At 37.0% G+C, this 27,625-nt stretch overlaps 1 protein-coding gene across 8 annotated transcripts in view; it reads right to left on the bottom strand.

Annotated features, from left to right (window-relative positions):
• rapgef1b (Rap guanine nucleotide exchange factor (GEF) 1b) overlaps positions 1-26,883 on the bottom strand; it is a 56,947-nt gene extending 30,064 nt beyond the window's left edge. For 2 of the 8 annotated variants that reach the window (XM_065243755.2, XM_065243758.2), the window contains exons 1-6: positions 26,527-26,882; positions 3,972-4,114; positions 2,336-2,514; positions 1,701-1,857; positions 1,519-1,607; positions 1,263-1,415 (exon numbers count right to left, since the gene is read on the bottom strand). In XM_065243755.2, coding sequence (XP_065099827.1) covers positions 1,263-1,415; positions 1,519-1,607; positions 1,701-1,857; positions 2,336-2,514; positions 3,972-4,114; positions 26,527-26,554 — 749 coding nt within the window. In that variant the 5' untranslated portion in view covers positions 26,555-26,882. Of the gene's footprint in view, positions 1-1,262; positions 1,416-1,518; positions 1,608-1,700; positions 1,858-2,335; positions 2,515-3,971; positions 4,115-26,526 lie in introns of all 8 variants that reach the window. The other 6 variants (XM_065243759.2, XM_065243757.2, XM_065243756.2 and 3 more) reach the window with 5 other exon arrangements.
• Between the last annotated feature and the right edge of the window lie 742 nt (positions 26,884-27,625).

Raw genomic sequence — 27,625 nt, 5'->3', positions numbered from 1 at the left:
ATGACAACATGTTTGCTTGAGACAGCGCAAGCTAGCATGAAGGTAAAGCTAATCTTTCACATTATAGCGATGACGCTGCTAGTGATGATTCTCTCAGACCAATCAGTGATCTACAGTGTTTTTGCATCACGTTTTGGTATCAGCTCAGGTCGCTTGAAACCCCAACCGAGGTGGTACTAAAAAAAGTATCGGGTACTACGTACTGCACCCAGTGAAAAAGCTCCCAAATGTAAGCTGACCCAACCCGACCCAAACTAAACCATGGGGTACTATGCAATGGAAAAGCGCCAAAATAAATGTCAAGAGTATACACTACTATACACACTAAAGCCCAATTTATATTTCTGTGCCGAGTGTATAGCATAGCCTAAGCATAGGCGTGAACCCTACGTCGTAGCCAGACGCCCACCTCCCCTAAAATGTAACAACGTGTTTTTCTTGAAAATAATTTTTTGCAGTGTAGACAGCAACTTTTGTTGCAGTTTATGTTAAATCACTCCTCAACTTGGTCCATCTTTGTTTTTACCGTCACAAATGAAAATGCCTACACTGCAAAAAATGATTTTCAAGAAAAAAATTCTTAGTATTTTTGTCTTGTTTTCAGGAAAAAAATCTAAAAATTCTTAAATTAAGATGCATTTTCTTGATGAGCAAATCGGCCCAAGAAAATAAGTCTAGTTTTTAGACCAAAAATATCAAATTTAAGTGATTTTGTGCATAAAACAAGCAAAAAAAAAAAAAAAAAAAAAAAATCAGCCAATGGTGTAAGAAAAGTTTTCTAGAATTTTTCTTGAATTTAGTGTTTAAGAAAAAGTTTCAAGATTTTTGCTTAGCCCATTGGCAGATGTGTTTTATGCACAAAATCACTTAAATTTGATATTTTTTGTCTAAAAACTAGACTTATTTTCTTGGGTCGTTTTGCTCATCTTGAAAAAGCATCTTAATTTAAGAAATTTTACATATTTTTACTGAAAACAAGACAAAAATACTAAGAAAAGTTTTTCTTGAAAATAATTTTTTGCAGTGTAGAACCTATCCACAACTATAAATGACACTACATTAAGAGCCCTTAGCATCCTACACACACAAACATGATTACCTTAATCTGTGGACTGTAAAATTAACATTAAAATAACACAAAATCAATTGCAACACAACCAAGGAAAACATCTGGAGGCATGGTCAAAAAAGCACACTACTCATACTTTATATTTTTTAGTTGCACTATGTTTTTTTTTGTTTACTTAGCCACACCCCCTCACCTGTGTTCTGCCAGTTTCTGCCCTGGTAGAGGTGGCTTGGGCGGAGCCACCTCCTCCTCTGACATGTCAGTCAAGCTGTCTGTGGGCGTGACTATGGGCGTGGTCTTACTCAGGATTGCCTTCTCTCGTTCGGTTAAGGGATTTTCACAAACACTGAGATACAGCAAGCGTGTGTGTGCGTTAGAGAAAGAGATGTCAATTATTTCACATATGCATAATATTACTAAATTAAAGCGATCATGTTTTGTGACTGTACCTGTCTGTTATGGTCACAGGGGGCGCTGGTTTGCTAGGGGACGTCGGGGATGGTTGCTCTTGTTTCTCTATAGTGAGTTTCACCAGCTCCTGTTACACACACACACATACACACACACACGCAGGTTATAAATATTCCTGTGTTGTTTAACCTTGTCACAAATGCACTTTTCAGTCCCTGACCTTAACACCATCCAGCACAGCTTTGATCACCGTGGTAACGGTTGTCACAGTTTCCTTGTCGTCAAGGTCGATACCTTCCAGCATCACCTGATCCGACCAGCGAATGAGATTAGCCAAACTCTGACACACACGGTTATGACAGGAAGACAACACCGAGCTGGAATCAGAGAGAGAGAGAGATACAGTGAAAAAAAGAGAGAGAGAGATTTCATGCTTCATTGGATCATTCAGAAGTGTGTGTAAGACGCATTTTACCTTTACAGGTGTGTGTGTATGCATGTGTGTGTGTGTGTATGTGCACACTTTACCCATAGGTGGAGTTCTGATGTGCTGTGACATGCACAGACACAAAAACAAAACACACATAGCGTTCAAAATCTCTATTCTGTGATTGTGTGAGTGTGTCTATGTGATGAAGAAAGTGATGCGTACGCGATTTTGCTCATGTTTGTTTTGTTTGCGAACACTTTTAAGCATCATGTGTGTACTTGTAGAGGTTTATCTGTTCTAGACATAATAAGCAGATTTACGGCTGACTGCTGCGCATCTGCATGTTGGCATGAATGAGTCACGCAGTCGCATGCATGAAAAACAACGAAGGCAATATTTGCAGTAATGATGTCTGTGAGAGTCACCTGTGTTGAACCCGAGCTTCTCCCTGCATCAGCGGCAGTATGGCCTCCAGGACTTTACTGGCTGATCCGGGAAGCATCTGTAAAACTTTGGTGTCCACGCTCATCTTGTCCACGATCGTCTTGAAATACCGCAGAGCGCTCACCACCTCTTTCTCCTGTTCCTCCAATCGGCTCACCTTCTGCTCCAAAACATGAATATTAATTTGAGTGGGCGTGGTGTTAATGTTAACTGTGACAGAGCAGAAACAGTTACTGTAAAGCTTAGTGTGTAGATTGTGTACAGTGTGTCCTGAGTATGTGTTGTGTTGTTTAGAGTGAGTGTAGCTTGTGTTGTATGTGTAAAGTGATGTAGAGTGTGTGTGTGTAATGTTGTGTAGAAAGTATGTAGTGTGGGTGTAGTATTGTGTATAGTTGTGTACAGTGTGTCCAGAGTATGTGTTGTGTTGTTTAGAGTGAGTGTAGCATGTGTAGTATGTGTAAAGTTGTACGAAGTGTGTGTGTGTGTGTGTGTGTGTGTGTTGTATAGTGTGTATGTAGTGTTGTGTAGAAAGTATGTAAAGTTGTATAGTGTGTCTGTCTGTGTGTGTGTGTGTGTGTGTGTGTGTGTGTGTGTGTGTGTTGTATAGTGTGTATGTAGTGTTGTGTAGAAAGTATGTAGTGTGTGTGTAGTATTGTGTATAGTTGTGTATAGTGTGTCCAGAGTATGTGTTGTGTTGTTTAGAGTGAATGTAGCATGTGTTGTGTGTGTGTGTGTGTGTGTGTGTGTGTGTGTGTAGTATTGTGTAGAGTTGTGTAGAGTGCATGCAGTAGATTGTGTGAAGACTTGTATAAACCATTTTACTGTGTGTAGAGTAGTGTAGTGTGTGTGTTGTATTGTGTAGAGTTGTGCAGAGCGTGTGTAGAGTTGAGCAGAGTGCGTAGTGTGTGTAATATTGTGTAGAGTTGTGCAGAGAGTGTAGTGTATGTGTAATATTGTGTAGAGTGCATGTATAGTTGTGTAAAGTGTTTCCAGATTATGTGTTGTGTTGTTTAGAGTGAGTGTGGCACAAGCAGAGCATGTGTAGTATGTATAGAGTTGTGTAGAGCGTGATTGTGTGTAGAGTTGTGAAGGGTGTGTTAGTATGTAGTATTGTGTAAGGTGTGTGTGTGTGTGTGTGTGTGTGTGTGTGTGTAGTGTGTAATATTGTGTAGAGTTGTGCAGAGTGCATGAACAGTTGTGTAGAGTGCGTGTATAGTTGTGTAAAGTGTTTCCAGATTATGTGTTGTGTTGTTTAGAGTGAGTGTGGCACAAGCAGAGCATGTGTAGTATGTATAGAGTTGTGTAGAGCGTGATTGTGTGTAGAGTTGTGAAGGGTGTGTTAGTATGTAGTATTGTGTAATGTGTGTGTGTGTGTGTGTAGTATTGTGTAATATGTGTAAATACTTGTATAAACCATTTTACTGTATGTAGAGTAGTGTAGTGTGTGTGTAATATTGTGTAGACTGCATGTATAGTTGTGTAAAGTGTGTCCAGAGTATGTGTTGTGTTGTTTTGAGTGAGTGTAGCATGTGTAGAGAGTGTGTGGAGTTGTGTAGTGCATGTGTGTGTGTGTAGTATTGCGTCGATTTGTGTAAAGCATGTGTAGAGTTGCTGTACCTTGTTGACGGGTTTCTCTGGTGTTGTTACGATGAGCTCTGGCGGTGGCTGTTTGCCTTTCTTTGATGGAGTTCGTTTATTTTTCGGAGAATGAAATTTCATGAGTTTCATAGTGAAAGAGGAGAGGTGAGACTTCTGAGACTCTGAGAAAACAAAACAGACAGAAATGAGCAAACAATGCAGGAACTAAAGCTTTGGAATAAACAACAAATATATCTTATTAATCACAAGATTTATAAAACAACATATGCTCAGAAAGTGATTTATATCCGGCACAAAAACACACACATATTACTTCAGTCAGACTAAAGCTTTAAAGGCACACTCAAGTATTTTATTTCTTTATTTGACAGATCCATTTAAAGCGACGATCAGGGCAGAAAGGTTATTTATAACCCCAAATTAATGTAAAATCACAGGCATTTTATATAATCAACACAATTCAACAATACAAATAAACACACACAAGCCTTGCTGCTGATAAACATCACCAAACAAACACAGTCCCAAAGGCAACTACATAAACTACAGTCACTGACAGACCACGCTATCATAATTGAAATTTTATGGGCCATAATTACAGAGAGAGAGAGTAATAATTTCTATTTATTTCTCCATAATATAGACAAATACTATAAATAATTAATTCAATATTAAAGTCGTCATGAAACGGAAGAAGCAGTTGTCTTATTTTTGATTGAAGATTATGAGAGCACATGCAAAAAATTATGAAGCTCACAGAGAAGTCATTTGTAAAAAAAAACCACAATATTCCAGAACAAATTACAGTTTTTCATTTTAATTTCATTGCGTCTTTAACTCTTTCCATGCCATTGACCAGTTAACTTGTCAATTAAAAGAAAACGCTTTCGTCCGGCAATCCGTAATACCGCTATCGCTACCACCAGGTGGCGCATCTTCCGCAACTTATAAAACCCGGAAGTATCGCCCTATGGCAAACAGCTGTATGTACGTGTATGTTTTGAGGATCACTCTAAATCTGATCTCTATCAAAAGTCCTTCACAAAAATTCAATTAACTCAAAATTTGGAGTTTTTGAAGAATTCTACCCATATTTGAGGGATGATAAAAAGAGAACTAATGAAGGTAGAATAAAATGTTTTTTTTTATTGAAAGCTTATAAGGCATTAAAGTGAACCTATTGTCCGATTCACGTTTTTACATTTCCTTTGGTGTGTAAGCCTGTGAGTTAACTCCTGTTAGCATTGCATTGTGAGCAAATCTTTCAAACATGGACATGGTAAGGAGCGTCAGCGTCATGTGTTTTTTTTTTATAAAAACCATAAAACCAAGCAAACACATTGTATTATAACAAATACACAAAATAACCTTGTTTTTATCAATGAAATACACTCTAAAAATAATTTAGGGGATCTGTTGCCACTATTTAATTTAATGCATTGGTGCAAGTTAAAAATTCTAAATAATTGATTTATTGAAAGATTTAAAGTTGCAAACGTTTTTTTATTGAGTTGTCCAAGTTAATATTGTGTGTAACTTCAAATGAATTATCTGTGTTAGTTTGCTTAAAACATTATTTAAGTTGTAGTAACTCAATGCATTTAGCTTGATAACTTCAGGTTCCCAGCATGCTTTGCATGGGACTTGATAGGGAGAGTAAATGTAGAAATATGGTGTTATTTTATGCATTTCTAATCAAGATGAAAACATGAGAAGACTTTTAATGATTAGGGTTCTGTAGTTTTGGTATTTAAAAGATTTTCTGTTATGTTGTTGATTTTTAAGACGTTACCATTGTGCTGAAGAATAAAGCATTTGCTCAAGTTGAGAACAGACTCACCGAGCATTATTTTGCTGTTTTAGTCAGATGGCATTTTGATAAAAATGCTAAAACTGGTTGTCTTCTGCAACCTGACAAGTGTTGTTAAATAAGAGTTCGAATCATTTTAGTAGTTTTGTGTAAATCAGTGTCCACGATTGAATCAAATTTAAATTGCAAAAAAAAAAAACAAGTTAAAACAACGTATTCAACGCATTTTTTTAAGTACATCCAACTTATTATAGTTTGTTCGCCCTAATTAATTTCAGAAGTAATTGTCTTAACTCAAAATAATTGATGCAAACTGTTGCATCATGAAAAGTGCTGGTGCTGGCTGACAACTTTTTTTTTAAAACGCTGGCGGGTAAAGAGTTAATGTATTAATAAGAGCTCATTGATAAATGACCGCCCTCGTTTACATACAGTTTAAAAGTGGTGAAAAAGCATTGATTTAGGTAGATTTATAATCTCTGTTATCACACACAAACACTCGAAACACAACACTGAATGAACTCTAATCTCTGATAAGAAGCAAAGCAACAATGAATCTCAAGCCATGTCCTTCACTCACAATTTCTAAATCCAATATTTGTTTACTACAGTGAAAAAAAATAAGGCTGGATTTACTTAAAAATATAGTGCATCATTTTTGCATCCATTTTTTTAAGTAAGTACATGGAATTTTAAACAATTTACGAAATTGGATGAAAAATTATGCACTACATTTTTTTATTAAATCCAGTGTATTTTTTACAGTGTTTTAATGATTGTTTGTCTTAAGGACCCCTAGTTAAGAAATACTACCCTAGACAGAGCAGTGTGTGTGACTGACTGATGACATTTTGTGTGTCATTGTTGCAGAGAGGGGCTCTGCCTTTCCGCTCTGAGCTTAATCAGAACAATGACTTCTGGGTAAAACGGAAAGTCGAACTGTAACTAACATAGGTGGAGCCATTATGCTCTAATACCCACAATACACACTCTTAATTACCCCTTAAACACACACAGACACACACATAGTAGGTGTATTAATGCCTGTAGGCTGATTGGGGCAGCAGTGGAGCGTGGGTAATGCAGTCCTTTAAACCATTATTAACATCTCTAGTCTACTACACATTCATACTACACACACTGCAGCACTCACCAATCGATTAATCGCTTACAACATCGACATGTATGCATTTGTCAGATGCTTTTATCCAACGTGACCTACAGTGCATTACAACAAATTGATTTTATCCGTATGTATTTATGTGTGTTCCCTGGGATCGAACCAATTACCTTATACACTACTAACGTTCCCACTCTTTTCCAGAGACCATTTTCCATTACGGTGAAAACTAAAGTGAAACTTTTATGCTTGTAAAGATATATACTAATAAATGATATCATTATTAAGTGTTTATTTAGTATTATTATCTAGTATAAACAGCTGTGATAAATGAACTATGAAGTTTAGTAATGTCTGCAAAGTAGACCCATTAGTTCAAAATTTCCCATGTTTTTCAATATGCGTGGGAACCCTGGAATGCTTTACCAACCGAGCTATAGGAACAATGAGTTACAAACACAGTGCGTGTAAATTGGTGTGTCATGCAAAGGTAGTCAAAACATCTGGGATTCGACCCACCTATCATTGTTAGATCTCATGATGATACAGGCAATGACGTGTAAATAACAGATGTACCAGCATTCAACATCCCCACCAAAATCATACACACACTTTAGTTATCATAATAAACTGAAAAGTTAGTTATATTTATGCATTCGGACGATGCTTTTATTTAAAGGGGCTTGCCGTGCATTTAAGATAAATATTTTATCAGTATGTGCATTACCTGGGACTTCAAACTAGTTTACACAACAACAATGTAGTGAAAAACAGAAAACTTTTTCCTTTGCGTTTTTAATCAAATTTGACGTACAGACGACAAGCTGTCAAAAAGATCTGCGTTTACACAGATCCGTGATGGCGACTTAAAGGGGACAGAGAATGAAAAACCATTTTTACCTTGTCTTTGTTGAATAATGGTAGTCTACCCGCATTCACGAACATACAAAAAGTGCTAAACATGCTAAACATCTCAGTCTCGTAGAAATTCCTCTTTTAGAAATGTCAGCCCCAATCTGAAAAACTGATGCTTATGACATCACAGGCATCTCACTGCCCCTCCACTTTAAAATAATTGGCTACATTTTTAGAGTGGCAGCAAAGTCAGCCAATCAGTAATGAAATTGCAAGTTAAGCCAGTAGGGGGAGCCAAATAGGTGCAAAACCACTTGTTTAAAATCCCCCACCCTAATAGAGCTATCTGAGAGAGGTTTTTAGGAAGCTTCTAAGGCATTACAGACCCAAACAAAAACATTTTTGTCTGCATGTCACATCACAAAACAAGGATAAATACCCCGTTCAATCATTCTATGTCACCTTTAATCGCCAAACACATTCTTCACCTGAGCAATAAATACAAACAATTAGAGCTGCAACTATCGACTATTTTTTCAACCGATTAATCTATCGATTATTTTTTCGATTAATCGAATAGTCTAATGATTTTTTTATACATATAATTCCCCAACAAATAATAAATGTAACATCTGCCATTAACGCCAACATTTTATTTAAGCATTTTCTTAATTAAACAAACACACAAACCAAAATTTTCAACATGAAAAATAAAGTGGCAGTGCCACTTTAAAAGAGGCATTATTCACCTTAAACAATAAAATAGGCATATATTAATATTTTAAACATTAGTTTATGATTAGTACATGCATTAACTCAGCATTAGTTCAGACTGAAGTAAAAATAAGTTCATTGTGATTCATGAACCCTTATATAAGATGTAATGGTTATATTATTACTGTTAATATTATTACTATTAGTAGTACTGCATTCTCATTTAACTTTAACATTTAACTTTTCTTAAGTTCCGGGTAAAAAACAAGTTCAGTTAGTATGATCTTCTAATATTTTATAAACAGCGTTTACGCCGCTGTTACTTTAAATAAACGCATGTCAGGAATACCTTACAAGACGAGCTTCTGTAATATCTGCGCACATATTCGCAAAAAAGACGTTCATTGGGAACTCCGCACTGCCAGCTGGCTTTCAGTGCACGCGGGCACATGCCTATCAGTTCTCAATGTGACAGTAACTTATTATTTCATAACTTCTTAATATAAAAACATGTCCTGCTCTTTATTTACTGTTTCAACATACTGCCCAGAAGCGATGCAATGTCGCGTCTGTCAGGCGTCTCACAGCTCGTATTAAACGAAGATGTAAACACAGCTGTATTAAGCACAATATGTATTGATTCTATTGTTTATAGAGTAAGTATAAAAACTTACTGTAATAGTTCAAATTCTTACGCTGACGTCTCGTCATTTTGAGGTCGGAGAGCTCCAGGTTTTCTTCTTTTAAGATGATCATACACAGGTGTTGCGCTGCTGTGGTATGCCATTTCAGTTTTACACAGTATGTGTTTTATTTGGTCTCTGCTTAAAGTATTCCCACACTTTTGATCGCGTTCTGTCTGTTTGGTATAACACTTGTATCACCCGGTCGGAGCTGAAGCCGCCTTCATTTCAAAATGTAAACAGTGCGACGCATCGACGCATTTCCGGCAAATCGACGTAATTACGTAATCGACGTAATCGACTACGTCGACGCGTCGTTCCAGCCCTACAAACAATCAAGACAAAAGTGTTGTTTAGACAGACGATAAGGTAGGTTTATTGTCACAAGTGACGATGGACCATATAGCGTTAAAATTTTGTAAACTTTGAAGCGTAAATAAACTCAGTATCTTTTTGAGCAACACAAACAGAGTCCTTTAGTCCCCCATTATTGCTTTGGTTATACTCACATATGAGAATTAAAAGGTGCATTGTGTAACTTTTAGAAGGCTCTCTTGACAAAATTGCAATATATTCTACATAACTATATTATCATTGGTGTATAAAGACTTAATGACATAATGAACTGTATTGTATTTAAGGAATTTGGTTCCAAAAAGGGATAAACACATTTTTATAGTTACCGCCAAAATCAGTGTTGTATCAGGTCAGTATTAAAAAGTCAATTCTTCTTTTTACGCAAAATCCAATATGCATCGTGTTATTTTGTCATCTTTTCTCCCTTTTTTCCAAAATGCGACAAACAGCAGTCCTCCTTTCTCTGCAGAATGCAATAAATCCGCTTAACCAATCACAGCGCACCATTCCACGCCCTGTAAACAACATTGGCGGCACATTGAATACACACAGAATCCTAGTTTTTCTCATCTACTTTGTACTTCGTGATCAGCAAACAAAGAAAAACAAAATAGTAATTTTGATGGCATTGATAAACCTTTGTTTTTTTGTGGCATGGAAGAAATGTAAGCCATCAAAATCTAATAATCTACATGAGAGGCACTCGGGCGAAAGAAAAATGCCGGCTATTGTTCTCACTAGAGCCCGACCGATATATCGGCAGACTGATATTATCGGCCGATATTAGGCATTTTCCAAACTATCGGTATCGGCATTCATAATGGCCGATAAATGAATATTAAAAAACAAACAAACAAAAAAAAAAAACGGATGAAGCAGCCTTCAACCATGTCATGAGTGTTGTCCACCAGAGGGCACTCTACAACCTCCCTGTTGGCAACACTTGTGTATAACGCGTCACACATCCTGCAACCTGCGGATCCAGCCAGAGTCTGGCAGAGAAAACAACGGTTAAGTGAGTTCATGGTGAGTTGGTAACGAGACAATAAAAGAAACAAGTTTCTTTTTAAAATGCATTATCATATTATTTTAGTTAAAACTCATAAATAACTACAAATAAATAATGTTAGGGAAATCTGTTAATGTTTTGTTGCGCGTTTCTGAAAAAAAAATATCGGCTGATATATCGGATTTTAAAACCATCAAACATTTGTATCGGTATCAGCCTTCAAAATCCTTTATCAGTCGGGCTCTAGTTCTCACACGACAGCATCAAGCTTCTGTCATGCTAACACACTGACTCCAGGGATCTTATGAAAATTTTTACATTGTTATACTCGAAGTCAACGAAAATCGCGCAGGACTTACAATGAGTCGTTTAAATAAACGTACTAGGGATGCACAACTAATCGCATACGATTGTCATGCGCATCTTGTCAGTAAAACTAGTACCATGATTAGTAGTAAATCACCATAACCTGCTTCCAGAAGGGGCGGCATTTACTACAAAGGGGCTGTTTACACTTGGTTTTAAGATGTGTTTTCATCGATCGGATCACAAGTGGACGAGAGAGACACATTACGTTTACACCTGGTATTTCAATCCGTCTCTTTTGTCCACTTTCGACCGCATCTGTCCTGAATACTGTGAGGGGGTGGTCTGTGAGACGGTGGGCGAGTCTCTCTGCTGTCATTCAAACGCGAGCGGGAGTAATTATGAGTTTATAGGGACGCAAACTAATATTATGTCGGAGCCCGCTGCTTGTTTAGCAAGTATACATGCTGCACAGTGTTTTGTACGTTTATTTGTTGGAGCTTTCTCTGAATTTTCAGCGCAATTGATGAAATAGGATCGCGCAACTTTCACGCTTTCAAAACGAAACTACGGAGAACACCCGCAGTAGTTTTATCAATGAAAGGCTAAAAATAGCGCTGTTCACCGTATAGTTCACGCCAGAAGTCAGAAAAAGATGTAAAACTTGTGTTTAATACCTCAGATTAGATAAATGGGCGGAGAGAAGGCGGTCGCGTGGCTGTTCGAACACATTCAACCACATTGCGTTCCGCAACTCCAAAGCGATCCGATCGAAAGTGGTTTCGACTACCTCTGGATGTGGTTGAAAGTGGTCGAAAGTGGACGCGTTCAAAACTTTTTGAACACCGTTTACACCTGGCATTAACGTCGTCCACTTGTGATCCGATCGATGAAAATGCATGTTAATGCCAAGTGTAAACAGCCTCAAAGAGCCGTAGTTCACAGACAAGCTAGGCAATATCACGTTCAAAATTGTGGACTAATCGCCTGCGATAAGAAAACTTTGGAAAGTGCAAGTTTCCAAAGTCTCAGACGACAACATATTTATCCTGTGGCGGCTACCATATGCGTTTTGAAATTGAGGGGTGAGTTGTTGGTTTGCTATCTTACCACTAGATGCCGCTAAAATTTACACACACCACCTTTAACGCATGCACACGACTGTTATCACAGATTTAAACCATGTAAACGACAAGGCATCATTATCAAAAACTTGGACTTTCCAAAGTTTGCATTTCAGGAAAACGCATAAAAACTTTCCTGCTTATGGTTGAAATCATTGTCATGTAAACGTCCCCTAAAATTTCTACCAACTGAGCTGCAGGAACACAAATTACAGTGTTACAATAATAGCTTGGGTAAAGATTGCAAACTGAACTTAATGAGACACAACAGGTAAACGAATTACAGCATAGAGGATTATGGGTAAACCAGATGCTCAAATTTCACTTTATGCTGACAGGCTAATGTACTACAGTATATTTCTCTCCATCTCTCTCACGCCTGAGGGAGTTTCTCTGTCACTAATGGAATGCTTACAATATAGATTAACGGAAGAGGAAGTCAGATTATAAGATGGTCAAACAATGACCTCTAAACCATATCCATTAGAGGACCTAATAAACACACATGCACGCAAACATACGACTACTGGAAACCAAGAGCAGACCATTAGAAAATACTTTAGCAGAAGATGCCCAGCCCAAATTTGCATCATTTCCTGTTCAATGACCCTATCAGCACTGCATTCCTCAACCTCCGGTTTATGGGCAGCCTTGTCATGCAAGTATAAAGGTAGACACACACGCACACATGTAATGCACTCATACCACCTGTGGGTCACAGACATGACATCCTGCTATGGCCTCAGTATACCCATTAACTTCCTGTCTGGCTCCAGTGTACACTTCCTGTGCTGCCCATTCACTTAATACAAAGCAATAGACAGTTACACATACAGCATGCAAATGACACATGCTAAATTTAGTTAGTGATGCTTTCTATATAAAACCACACAACACAGAATTTTAAAGGGGTCATATAATGAGATTTTTAAAGTTCTCAAAAGTTTTTTGTAAAATAAGCCCCCCAGAGTACGTATGTGAAGTTTTAGCTAAAAACACCCAACAGATCATTTATTATTCAATTCAATTCAATTCAATTATAGCATGTTAAATTTGCTACTTTGTAGGTGCGGGCAAAAATGCGTGTTTTTTTGGTCCGATATTCTACCGGTCCTCCCTATGGCAAATCGGAGCCTGGATAAAAACTAATTTTTACTTAATTATATTTTTTACTTATTATAGCTTAATAAGGCACTAAATTAGGGTATTCGCGTGTAGAAGTTTAGTGTACTTTTAAAAGTGCAAAAGCCACACACCAACACAGTTTAACTAATATAATCTTTTTGATTTTAATATTTTTAAGCCTTAAGTAAAAAGTTTTTTTTAAATCGTAGTAAAGTAAAGCATCTTTAAATTGACACTTTGTAGTTTTCCAACCTTCCTAAAATATTTTCAAGACCCTTGTGATGGTACATCGACTTAAAATAGGGTTTAATGGCATGTCTACCATAGCCTGACGTGGTCTGTATATCGCTTTTACTCGTACTTTTAAACTTGGGGTTTCGGGTAGTAACCGGAGCCCAAAAAGATCTACAAAATTTGACTGCTTTACGGCATACGTCACTTCCTCCACTTCCTCAAATTCGGACGTGAGAGAGCAACTATTTATTTTCCTAATGTTTTTGTCATGGCTGAAGCAGCAACTAAGAAAAAGAAACCCAAGGTTTTGTCGGAGGAGATCAGAAAGAGAAAACGGTAGAGTGACAGAATAAAAGCAAGGACGAATATTGGGCCAGCGTTTGCTTACTGGCGTGAACTAGGGGAGGAGGAGGTGTTCCTGACCGATGCTGACTTGGCCGTCATGCTTTTGGACTAGTAAATTTTTTAACATAAATTTTGCTGGAGGCTACTGTGGCGCAGTGGTAGTGTCACGGACCTACGTCACGTGTGACCTGGGTTCAATTCCCCTTTAAGGCATTTTTTTATATAAACTTTAACCAAGCGACCACCGTCCGTTACAATTGGCTTGTAAATGTGAGCTACGCAATCTTTTGGTGTTTGAAAAAAAATAAAACCATAAAATTATATTCATATGGAATGCTGAAAGGCACACCGCGGACTTTGTGACCTAAAGAGTTGTCTTCTTTTCCTTTGCGACAGTGCTGCAACGCTTTTGGCCTCTAGGGGAGCTACTAGACGTGAAAAATACATGTCTAGCGCCCCCTAGCGGCCAAAAAGTTCTACAGTGTGCCGTTAAACGTTCCACTTTTTTTGAAAATAGGCTCATTTTCTAGCTCCCCTAGAGTTAAATATTTGATTTTTACCATTTTGAAATCCATTCAGCCGATCTCCGGGTCTGGCGGTACCACTTTTAGCATAGCTTAGCATAATCCATTGAATCTGATTAGACCATTAGCATCACACTAAAAAATAACCAAAGAGTTTAAATTTTTTTTCCATTTAAAACTTTACTCTTCTATAATTGCATTGTGTAATAAGGCTGACGGAAAATTAAAAGTTGTGATTTTCTAGGCCGCTATGGCTAGGAACTATACTTTCATTCTGGTGTAATAATCAAGGACTTTTCTGCCGCAACATGACTGCAGCAGGCGGAGTGATATTACGCAGTGCCCGAAAATAGTCCCTTTAGTAACTTTCAATAGCAGTGGACTATTTTCAGCCACTGTGTGATATCATTGCACATCCTGCAGTCCAAAAGCATCCCAATGACTATTCACAGCCCAAATACTAACTAATGATCCGCAGAAAAACATCAACCTGCAGAAACAGTTTTAAAGTAGCCCAATTTACAACTCTGCAGAAATGCAAAGGACCTGGCAACGCTGTGTACGGGGCAATGCTGCCTTGATATTAAACACACAGTGAGAAGATGTGCCTGATAAATGTGCAGATTAATGTCACACAGCAACTTTATTTTGATTAGTTGTTGCACCCCTAGTTAAAAAAAGTGTTTCTTTTACCACCTTTCCACCCTTTTACTTGTCATTAGTCTTTAAGTAAAATGCTTAGCAATAACATAACGCAATCATGCCAATACAGTGACAAAATAAGAGAGAGAGAAAGAGAGATCAGGGTGTGATGTAGGTCACTGGAGCAGACGACTGAGATTTACTCAAGTGAAAAACATGAGCCAGGCTTTTGTGCCACCCACCCATCAGAGGACAGCAGACAGAGATGAGTAATCTGAACACGGTTATTAACATTTACAGCATTTAAAGTGTTTGTGTGTTTACTAAGGTTTGTCTTGAGCCACTGAACATCATGACAGGCACATTTAAAACAATTCTCTATGTTCACTCCTCTTCCTGTACCACATGACCTTTAATTAAAAGCATACTGATCATATAAACCACAGCCACAGATTCTTATGAAGCAACATTAAATAGCATCTCTGAACACCTGTGCAATAGTGACATATGATCAGTGATGGCACGTTATTTTAGGAACAGAACCTGATAAAAAAAGAAAACATGGTACGTTAAGGCATTTCTAGCTTTAAAACAGTGGATTTATTATCAGTGAAAAGTGTGATACAGGCAGACTTAGAGACAGACAGACGGTTCTCAATTTGTTTCTGTTTAGTAAATAAAAGTCTTACAACGCCTGAAAGCGAATGACTGCAGACAACCAGAAGACATGAACAGGAATAATCATCTTCAAAACAACAACACTTAAGCTCTCTCTCTGTCCGACCTTCTGTCTCTCAATGTCATGACTGCGCACATTCCCAGCGCTCCGGGTTCCGGAAGTATATTTTCCCATCGATTTTCTCAATAGGCAGACATTTTTAGCCAGGAACCAAATCTCTGAGATGAATCCCAATGCGTGACTTTAAAATAAGACTTGAAAATTGAAATCTGTACATTACTGCTTAACCTCACAGTTCTTGTATATAATCATTAAAAAATTAGTTTTATTTAAATGGGATTTTAACTTGCAGGACCCAAAAGTTAAACTTACTTTTAGAATGTCCAAAACAATCTCTCCTAACATTTAAACAATGATCCTACAAGGTAAAATGATAATGCATGACCTCTAAAATAGACCAGATAGCACAATATGAACCTGAATGTTTGGCTTGAGTTTCACAGACTGCAGAAATCAGACTTCTCCTATCAGCTGTCTGAATAGCTGCGTTTCCATTGCAGATTTGAACAAAACTTTAGCGTTTGTCTTTTTAAAGACTATTGCGAAATGACAACGTTTCCGTTAATCCATTATAAGTGACTGAAACATAGTTTTTCCTCTCACCATTTCAAACATCCCGTCGACAGGTATTAGGCATTGTTTTTAACCGAAGGAGACATGAGAGTATTATCCAAACCATAAAAGTAAATGAATACTTAGTACCGGCAACATATAGGTGTTTCTTGGAGGTAAAAGTACATTATTTTAAATCAAAAGAGATGTAGGAGTGTTATCCAAACACTACTGGCAGAGAAAGTATCTTATACTTGAAAGCAGACACATATTGACGTGTTTTCTGGGAGGTTTTAGTACGTACCGCGTAGGGCTGGACAATAATTCAATATCAATATATTTCCCAGTATAATTTTTTTAATAACGGTGATATGTTTTCTAAACACATTTACGATATACATAACGACGTCCCATGGCCTTACACGTCACGTCTAAAAACGCGTGTTAAACACGGGGCTGCATAACGATTAATCACGATTAGGGATGGGCATGATTAATCGACGGTCGATAATTGATCGTTAAAGAATTTTGTCGATGACGTTAATTTGTTATTGATTAATCGAATACTTTTTTTTATCTAATGCAGGTTGCGTTGCCTAGCGTAGTGTGTCTTGAAGCAATTAAATGAATTTCACTGTGTGGCAGCAATTCAACATTTTACCACCAGGGTGCAATATTTGACGCCATACTCCGTTATCTGTGACCTTCCGTTTTGATTTCAAAAAAATAATCATGAAGAGGTCATGATTTTTTGGAACAAATGAGGTCTCTGTTTAAAAATGCGGCTCGCAGCTGCAGGTTCCGCTGCTTTAGAGCACCGCATATTCAAGCGCATATATGTTTAGTTTGTCTAACTAAATGTAGTTCAACTGTTTGCCACAAGTTGATCTTGTAATAAAGGTCTCATGGAGGAAAACACGCTGTATTTTTGTATTCAACATTTTTGTATTCAACATTTTTGAATTATAAAAATAATTATTTTTTATTATAAAAATATTAATGATTAATCGATAGTCGATCTTTTTTTCTCCCGACAATCGACTAAAAAAATTTAATCAAATGCCCATCCCTAATCACGATTAATCGTTTGCAGAATAAAAGTTTTTGTTTACATCATATATGTGTGTGTACTGTGTATAATAATTATGTATAAATAAATATACACACATGCATGTATAATTTTAAGAAAAAAATATTTATAGATTAAATATTTATATATAGTATAAATTATATATAAATATAAAAATTTATATACACATGTAAATACGCCTTAAATACCTACATGCAAGTGTATTTATTTATGCATAATTATTATTCACAGTACACACACATATATGATGTAAACAAAAACTTTTATTCTGCAAACGATTAATCGCGATTAATCGTTATGCAGCCCTACATGGGTCAAGGCGTTTTTTCTTCCAAAGCGTGCCGTCTTTCGTTGGTAAGAAACAATGAGTTTTAGGGTCACTTTGCCTTTTTAATATTTTCCCAATTTTCCAATTGCTCAAAACTATGGAATAAAACAGATGGAACTATGAAAGTCAATACTGTGCGTGAATAAATCCATAAAATATCAAAACAGAAAAGCTACATGGTGGCCAAAAATGCATAATACTTCATAAACCTAAAAGAAAAAATATAATTTAAAGGTACATTTACAGAAATATTGTGCTTTTTTAATGTTAAAATAGCTCTTCGTCCCCTCTATGAGATGTCGATCTTAAAAATGGCAAACCAAGCCTATTTCAGTTTGAGACCCTTGCATTACAGCATTTAGGCTACACCTTATTATATAATATTATTAAGGTTAGCCTGAAAGTCATATGTTTATTGGACAGTGATATCACTTTTTAGGCCAAACACAAATTAAAAATGAACATTAATATATTTATACCTTTTATATTTTAAATATTGTATAGTTTTAAAGGAGGAGGTTTCATAGACTTGGCTGAAAAATTTCAGGCCAAATTGCCTGAAAAACCACCTCAGGCAAGCCTAAAATCTTTTTTGCGATATATTTGGAGTTTTTGCGAAATTGACGTGTTTCCATTGGCTGTATTTTTAATTCGCAAGGTCAATTTGCGCAATTTAAAGGGTAATGAAATCGCAGCTAATGCAGACTCGCAGTCTTTGGATAAATGATACAATAGCAAGATTTTAATTAAAGTAAAAAGGGCCCTTTATTCTTTCGATAACCTCTCATAAAGACCTCTGAAGTATACTGACGTATAAACCAGAGCAAACAGATGTGAATGAAAACTTTTTGCAGTCTGTCACCACACAGATCTGTTTTCAAACAGAGGATCCACCCAGAAATTGAATGAATGAAATGAGCACTTAGACAAAAGCCACATGACCGAACTGGGCAGGAATGTCCCCGGAATTTCACATCTAAAGCTTCTGTATTCCCAAAAATATTCTCTCTGTTGGAAAACGGCTTATTTGTAGATAGAAATGAGATAGGGATTCATTGGTTTGCTTATAATGACATGATACGATAAGTAAAAGTGCCAGAGCAGTACTTTCTTTAGTAAAACTCAAACCTAGTTTTCAGGAGCATGGTTTGTTTTGTTTTAGATGTTATTCTTTACAGAGAGGTATTAAACATTTAAAAACAGACTTTAATGTAAAATCTAATAATCAACATTAAAGGTGCCAAAGAATGCATTGAAATAATATTTTAAATTGTTCTCTGATATCTACACAGAAGGTGTGTGGCTTTATTAAGTGCAAAATAATCCAGAGATGGTTTCACATGTCCATTTACAACCCTAGGATTTCCTCTTGAATTAAATAGTATTTGAAAGGGTCATGAATAATAATGTTGAGCTCTGCTCTGATTGGCTGTTTCACAGAGCAGCTCAGTTCAGTAGCTCTGTGTGTGTGTAAACAGATCTTATGTTTGAGCCTGTAGATACAGATTTCGAGGAATAATCAATTACTCAGAGATTTTTAATGGATGTTTCGGAGTGGTAAATTGTTTTAGTATGGACCTGCAAAATACAACTGTAACGTGCAATATGTGCGATAATTTGCATGTGATTGTAATTGCGCATCTCGGCGAGGCAACGTGACAATTTCGCATTAATTATCGCGGACGTACTGCCTGCGATATGTATGTGATATGGTCCAGCTTGTCAGTGAACTTGGTTTTGTGTGCCGCTCCATCTGAATAGCAGGTGATGGCAATCACCTAATCAAGGAAACGTCAGAAATCCTTGATCTTGCGGCACGTTTTCTTAAAAAATGTGATAAAATATGCAGGATATTTATGCAATTTTAATTGCGGGAACTTGGAAAAATTGCGGGAACTTGGAAAAATTGCGGGAACTTGGAAAAATTGCGGGAACTTGGAAAAATTGCGGAAACTTGGAAAAATTGCGGGAACTTGGAAAAATTGCAGGAACTTGGAAAAATTGCGGGAACTTGGAAAAATTGCGGGAACTTGCCAAAACAGTTCGCAGCTTTTGCAGCATTTCGTTGATGTTCACGTTGCGTAATTATGTCACTTCATAGCGATCCCATGGCAACAGGGGACGCTGCGCTTGTGTGAAATAAATGCTACATTTTTCAGCTTTCTTCTAAGATATATGTGACTTTTTGCTACGAAAATGCGGGGATTATGAAATCATGCAAGCCCTGCATATTTTGCGTGCGGAAATCTGCAATTTATGCGGCGAAAGTGCGGCGTATTTAAAAAAATGTGTCCACTGCATAAATATGCGGAATGGATTGTGCGCATAATCGCGTTTTTCTGGAGGGACTGAGCGCTAACTCAGCTGTCACAAGTTTGTTTTTAGCATTGTAACAACATTGTACTTCATTTAATGTTTGGGGTGCACTTTAACGTCACAGTTGGTGTTATGTTGAGATTGGTCTGTTTTCCAGCAGTCTTTTGCATGCACAAGGTTCACGAGAAGGAGGAAAAAATCGTTTTTAAGGCTCACGATATGTCATTACCATGTACACAACTCTTATTATTCATCTATGCCTAAATACAGTTTTACATTCTATGACACCTTTAATAATCGCTAGGGATGGGACGATTACCGGTTTCACGATTAAAACCGGTTAGTATTATCGTTTAAAATTTAATTATCATTACAACCGTGTTTGATTACCGTGATTTAAAAAATTAGCTGTAAATCCTGTCCAGCCAGAATCAGTTTGACGCAGGCGCACATGCAATATAGTTTTTTGCACAAGAAGGCATTTAAAGGATACTGTATTGTATTCATTCACGGTAAACTTATTAGACAGATTTATTTATTTTTTTACCAAATAATTTCAGTGACATGAAATATTAAATTGTGATTTTCAAAAATAAAACTTGTTCAAATGTTTTCAGTGTGTGTATCAGTTCTTTTTGAACATTTCCATCTCATTTTAACAAAACCATGATAATATTGATAACCGCGATAACTTTGGCCACTATAACCACGGTATGAATTTTTCATACCGGCCCAGTCCTAATAATCGCAATTACGATTACAAGGGGAATAATCGTCAATCGTCGATTTTTATCATAATCGTACAGCCCTTCATTTTAGTATCAGTATGTCTTGCTTGTAACCTAAATTGAGGTTGTACTAAAAAATCAGGTACTAGCTCCATAAGATGCCTCCAAAACCATCCAGATGGTAAGATGTCAAGATAAAACCGGACAAGATATTTATCAGCACCTAAGGCCATTTCTAACTTAGAGACCAATGAGACATTAAAGATTGGATTGGGTTGTGCTTACTTCTGGAAACTTTCCTATTTATTTTTATTTTTAAATCTCCTTGGCAAATTTAATCAAATGCCATCATAAGGCTGTAAAATCTCGAGATATAATCGCCCAATACTAATCCAAACCGACAGTGTAAATAGACGGATTAATGAAGAACATTTTTATCCAAAATGCAGCTTTACTTCAGATGCCATTAAAACCAAAGTAAACCCACAACAGAGCCACAACTACTGTGTAAAATCAACACGAAAGAGGGTCTTTAAACAGACTTTATGACTGCAATGAAACGAAGGCTCAAAGAGCAACTTAACACTTATAAAACTACTAAACTGTGAATATAAAACTACAAAATTCAAAGTTCACCCCGCCCGTATATTACATAACACTGAAGTTATCTAACAAAGTCCAAATACTCTCAAAAGAAGCTTGGAGATGACATTGATCATCTATCAGAGCTCATTCTCACCCGTCTCTTCCGGTTCCTCTGTATTAAAGTCCTCTTCTAGAAGACATTGGGTTCTCCGGCTGCTGTTCCCCATGTAGAAGCTTATTATAAACTAGCTTAGACCCTGAAACAGACGTCAACCAACCTCATCCCAGCCATAAACACGGACCTCCAAACCAACACATTTACTTCAGTCAACAAAGAAAGGCAGAAGTCTGCTGTCCACCCTCCTCCAGCTTATTGACAGAAGTCAAAAATAAGCATCCAGGACCGAAGACATCACAGTTAGTCACCCTCGACTCAAATCTCATGACTTGACTCAGACGATTCATTAAATCCAAAGGACTATTCTACAAATAAACTCCGACAGAAAACTTCCGACATCCATCGTGTCAGCGATCCGTGAGTGCTGGATTATGCTGGAATGCCAAAACATCCAAGTTCCAAAAGGAAGCGTGGAGAGATCCGACAATGATCTAATGCACAGCACACGGCTGAAAAACGTCCAGACACGTGAGAAAATGATCGATACGGCCTACGGCATGGAACGCTGTATGCACGACTACACCGATCTGGAAAAAGGCATTGGAGATAATCGATAAATGAGTAAAATAGCGGCAGGGATCAGATAATGCTTAAGGAAAATCTCTGCCGTCCATGTGACATCCATCAAGCCCAGTCCAGTTTGAGTTCAGTAAACCTCTATGTGTGTACAAGCACAGATCTGCACACACACACACACACACACACACACACACACACACACACACACACACACACACACACACACACAAGCATCTAATTACCAGAGCTCAGGATAGCACGGCTAGGTTTTTATCCTGGTCGTCTACTGCACTTATTTCTCCAAAACCCCAAATTACAGTTTAGGGAGAAAGAAACAAGTGGTCAGAAACTACTCGAAATACTTCTCGGGCCAATCAAGAGCCAAAATATACACAGTGACCAATCACAGCACACCACACTCCAGTTCAACCAATCAGAAAACCAGAGCCTGTCGAGACAAAAGTTTTATTTTAGTTTTGCACCGTAAGCTTTCATTGTACAGAAAAAACACTTGGAAACAAAAGCCTACAGCCGATCACAGCTAAATACAACAAGAACGAAATGGAAGGCCGTCTAAACAAAACTGCTCAATGTTTTATCATCTTAAATGAATTTATTGCTATGTAAAACAATGCGTATGTGGGCGGAGGTGAAGTGTTTCTTTACAAAGTAACATTGCCATCTACTGGCCTGGCACAGTCTTGGCGGATTTGTGTAAATGCACATCATTGCGGTGTAAATCTAGCTTTTTTCAGTAGACCTTAACTTTAGTTTGTATCACATACCAACACTCACACATCTGTTGTCAGGGATCTGAATACCAAAACAACTATTCATAATACACACAAACACACTAAATGCAACACAAATCTATGTACAAATACATAAAATACTTTTGTTTGCAGGAATTCACATAACACCACAAGAACTCCTCTACACACCCACTGAATAAATGACACATTACTTTGGGATTGTGACAAGTGCTTACCATTATTTCTCAGATACAATACTAAACGCAACACCCATGTGATTTCCACAGCAGTCATCACACTTTCAACTTGAGGTTTGTCTAATGTTTATTGTTTAGGCTGGACAGTATATTGGTATAAATGTCTGATCAGATATATACTTAATATTCATTAGGGCTGCATTGTATTTTAACCTCCTAAGACCCGAGCTTTGGTTTGGCCTACATTTTAGATATCTTCCAGATATTTGGGGATACGAAGAACCAATAAATATAACATCCAAATATTTTTCATTGAACATGAACCAGTGTAATTGTCCACATTTGTGTACAACTGGTTCCAGTTACACAGAATTAACTATTATGGTGCAAACAACAGAAAATTGTTGTGGACACACCAGGTCTTAATAGGTTAAGGAAAATGTGATATTTTTTTTAATAATGCAGTGTGCGATACAATAATGATTGATTAAAAACTACATCTCATATATATTATCTGCAACTAACTATTATTTTAATAATCGATTAATCTGCCGATAATTTTTTTGATTAATTGATGAATCGGATAATAAAAAGCATTAATTTCCAACCCTTTATTCAAAAACAGAACTGAAAACTTCAGAAAATTAGCAAACATGTTGTTCCTTGAACATCCCTGAGCTGTGAAAGTAATAATAATAAACTTACACAAAAAACATACACATGTGTGTTTTACATCTTCCAAATATATACAATACAAAAAATAAAGAACAATACAAATCAGAAGCAAAATTATCTGCCAATGGGGTAAGAAAAATAATCTTAATGAGATATAATATCAAACAGAAACAAGATTATTTTATTAACCCATTGGCAGATAATTTAGCTTGTTTTAAGCAAACAAACAACTTAATTTTTTTTTTTCAGATAAAACAAGACAAAATGCAGCGGTGGAAACAACAGAGAACACAGTGCGAGAGAGAAACACTCTGCGTTAAACTCAAAATTTTTAAACACTCAAAAATCGATTTAATTGATTAGTTGTTGCAGCCCTACAAAATATGTAATAATTCAAGCTGTCAAACGATTAATCGCGATTATTCGCACACAAAATAAAAGTTAGTGTTTGTATAATATATGCCTGTGTCCTGTGTATTATTATTATGTATATATATATATATATATATAAATACACATCCATGAATGTATTTAAGAAACATTTACATGTGTATATACTTTTCATTTATATTTTCATACATTTTATATAATATATACACATTTTAAAAATTGATATATAAATAAATTTTTTCTTAAATTTATACAATTATTTGTGTGTATTTATATATTATACACATATTAATTACACACAGGACACACACACATATATTAAGCAACACAAACTTTTATTTTGTATGCGATTAATCGTTTGACAACCCTAGCATGTCTCACATTCTTTCTGTCTCTTTGCCATCTGCATCAACCTACAACTTTGGCTATGCATAACATTTTGAAGTATTAAAATCAATCAGTTATTGCAAACCATGTGATGCATAGATGCGTAGTATTTTTGGAATTTTACACCCCTCCTATTAATAACGCAATTTTTCACCATAATTGTGATATTTAATGACTCATTTACTGTGGTAAATGATTTTGGTCATACTGCCAACCACGCAACTGTAGGGTCTGAAGGCATAAGACACACACAAGATTTCTCACACACTAATTTTCCACCTAATAATTAATTTTCTCATTGTTGTAAGGAAGTTGAGGGAGGTCGTATAAGTTTCCTGGTTTTGTTTAACAACACAGGGGGGAGAGAGAGAGAGAGAGCGATAGAAAGAGAGAGAGAGAGAATTTCTAAATAACTTATTTCTCTATAACACAGGCAAATACTATAAATTGTGAGAGAGAGAGAAAGATCATAGCAGGCTGACATGTTATATTGTTTCTGTATCAATGACAGTGTCTCTATGACATCACCAGCGTATCCACGGTGACAAAGAAACATGTTGATGCTAAGCATTACATCAGCACAGGCACAGTTCTGCACAGTCTGTCCTGTTACTGTTATAAACGCCGGGTTAACTGTGCTCAGCCCCAGAATTCACTCGCCCCGCACACACACCCTGCAGGTCGATACAAGACAGGACACAACACAGACCTGAAAGAAGCATGCAAAGAATGAGAAAAGTGCAGAGAACCTCCACGACTACAGGACGACTTCAGATTAGGTCAGTTCTCCAGGAAGCGCGCTGGCATGATTTATAAAGCTCAGACACGTTCAACTGCACCAACATCAGACAAATGAGCCTTTCAAGTGAGCCACAAAGGAATGTTGAGGTGAGAAACGCCTCAGGATAAGAATTCCTCACCTTCCCGCGCACGGGAATTCCAATACAGAAGAAAGCAGATGTAGCGAATGTCAACATTTTGGCTGATAATAAAATGTTTTTCAGTTAGTGTTATGGAGAATGAATAAACTTTTACAAGTGCATAAAAAAAATAAGTGATTCAAATATCATCAGCTGATACCAACAACACAGTCACAGAAATATCACACATCCTTAGTAACAGCGATCAACCTTAAGATATTTATATAACATATACTAAACAACAAAGCTTGCCCTGGAGCCTCACCCTAAACCCTGACCCGATCGGGCGTACGGGACAGCTGCTTTGGGTGAGATGACCGGGGGATTGAGTTTCCGCCCCACTGCCGAAAGAAACCTCCTGTTGCTCTCTGTTAGTTTACAACCAGACATCTCTTACACAGTTTAACACAACTTTATGGTTTTAACTCGCACACAAACACACATCTCATACTCGAGAGCGTCCAGTTTGTGTTGTCATATTCCTGAGGATGTGCCACATGCGAAAGTCAAACCGAGGAAAGTCAAACAACTCTTTCATAACATAAACATAGTTTGCAAAGCAGGACAAATATCTACTTTAGTAAACGAAACATTAAGACTGGAAAACCAACTTGTGGCATGTGATGCATTTTCTCAAGCATTGTGCACATACACAACTTTACTACACATTTTCTTCACACAGCAGAGGGATTTAAATCAAAAAACAACATACACATTTCTATCAACTTCTAAAACCCAGAATTTATATCTACACTATTTAGGATCACTTTTCAAGGCAGTTTCGTCACATATATCTCCATTAAATCTAACAAGTGTCATACTTTACAGACTTATGAACTCTTTAAATATTTTTAAGTCAGTCATGTTAAAATTCAACTTAATGGTGTTGGCACATGTTAAACACCTATAAGTGCTGTCAATCTTCTTCAAACAACCAACAATCCTGGCCTGATACAAAAAACAGATGTAGTAAAGTCATGCATAACAGCATTGAATCTGAGTCCTGTCTGATCATGATTGACAACAGCAGCAGGCTACGAGGTGTGTATGAGTCGCATTCACGTGCACGTATGGATAAATGCATGTTTAATAACACAGACAGAAAACAGAAACATCTTATTTGGGTTTGTGTGAAACCGAGAAGGTCCCGTTTAAATGTCCCGTCCTGCCTCGCGCTAGCGTGTGCTAACGGGCACTGATTTATTTCACTCCCCCTCTCCCTCTCTCTTTTTGGGCCAAATGAAAGATGAAAAACCAATGCATGTTATGCATCCCTAAACATGTATTTGGAAACACAGCGGATTTCGGTAAAGTTAAATGCAATTCGGCTTACAGATGTAAGTTACGGGAAGGGCCGGTGAACGCTTACCGTGCTTGCTTTCTATTTTCCCCGACATGATCGCCGCGCTGGCCGGATCCTCAGTTTGCGCGGTCAAGGGAGGAAAACGGGGAATTTTAAACCAGAATCCTGAATGGTTCTCCTCAGCCACGCATTGTGATGTATCGAGCCCGTGTGGTTTTCTAGATCCAGGGAAAAGCGCAACAATCCGTTCACATGAACACGCTGGACAGACAGTGAAAGCTTTTGCTGGTGTGCGCGCGCGTGTGTGTATCTGACTGCCACAACAGCGCGATCCCGTCCACTGGATCCACTGGGATCGTCGTGCGACACAGCGACACCCACTGGCTGGAATCAGAACGTGCAGTCAAATGGACCTGGTGGAAAGTTGGGAAGTTCTTCAATTTTAATCTTGTTTGGAAACATTTCGTATCTAATAGACATCCAGTTTAAATGGTGTATATCCATCCATCCAGTGAATTTTCATGACGAAGACTTGAAACCAGTAAATGAGTTTTATGAAACCCATTATTATTTTCATTGTAGGTGATATTCATGACTGATTTTACACAAATGTTCCTTATTTGTGGGCAAAAACAAAGCAGAATTTCGGTTAATAACATGCTTATGATGGGGAAATTTGATATATGTATTATATGCACGAATCTGGCCTACTTTAAAGTGAAACAAATGTTTTGTACATTGCACAATAGGTCTGTTAATGCAAAGGCACTTAAAACTTCATCGCCACTTATATATTATAGATTTAGATGTAATGTTGCTTTGATGAAAATATGTATGTTTAGAAGAATTATAAATTAAAAAGTCATAATTGGGTTGTTATGTAGCGTGAATATCGGCTGCCATCTAGTGGTGAAATTATGAAATTACAAAAACATTATCCCATAACTTTCCATACAACACATTAACTTTATTAAAATGTATTAATATTTTTTTTACATTTTACCATAATAGTGAACTCATCAAAACTATGCAAGAACACTCATTTATTTTAATGTTGTTACAAAAAAAATTACAAAAAAAATTACAAATAAATCAAAGCTTTGTTTATAAAGTGCTGAAAGTATTTGTGCATTTGAAACATTTTAAACATTTTAACAATTAATCA

Source organism: Paramisgurnus dabryanus, chromosome 18 (assembly GCF_030506205.2).
Source record: "Paramisgurnus dabryanus chromosome 18, PD_genome_1.1, whole genome shotgun sequence".
Classification (NCBI taxonomy): Eukaryota; Metazoa; Chordata; class Actinopteri; order Cypriniformes; family Cobitidae; genus Paramisgurnus; species Paramisgurnus dabryanus.
This window is presented reverse-complemented; position numbering and strand designations above follow the sequence as displayed.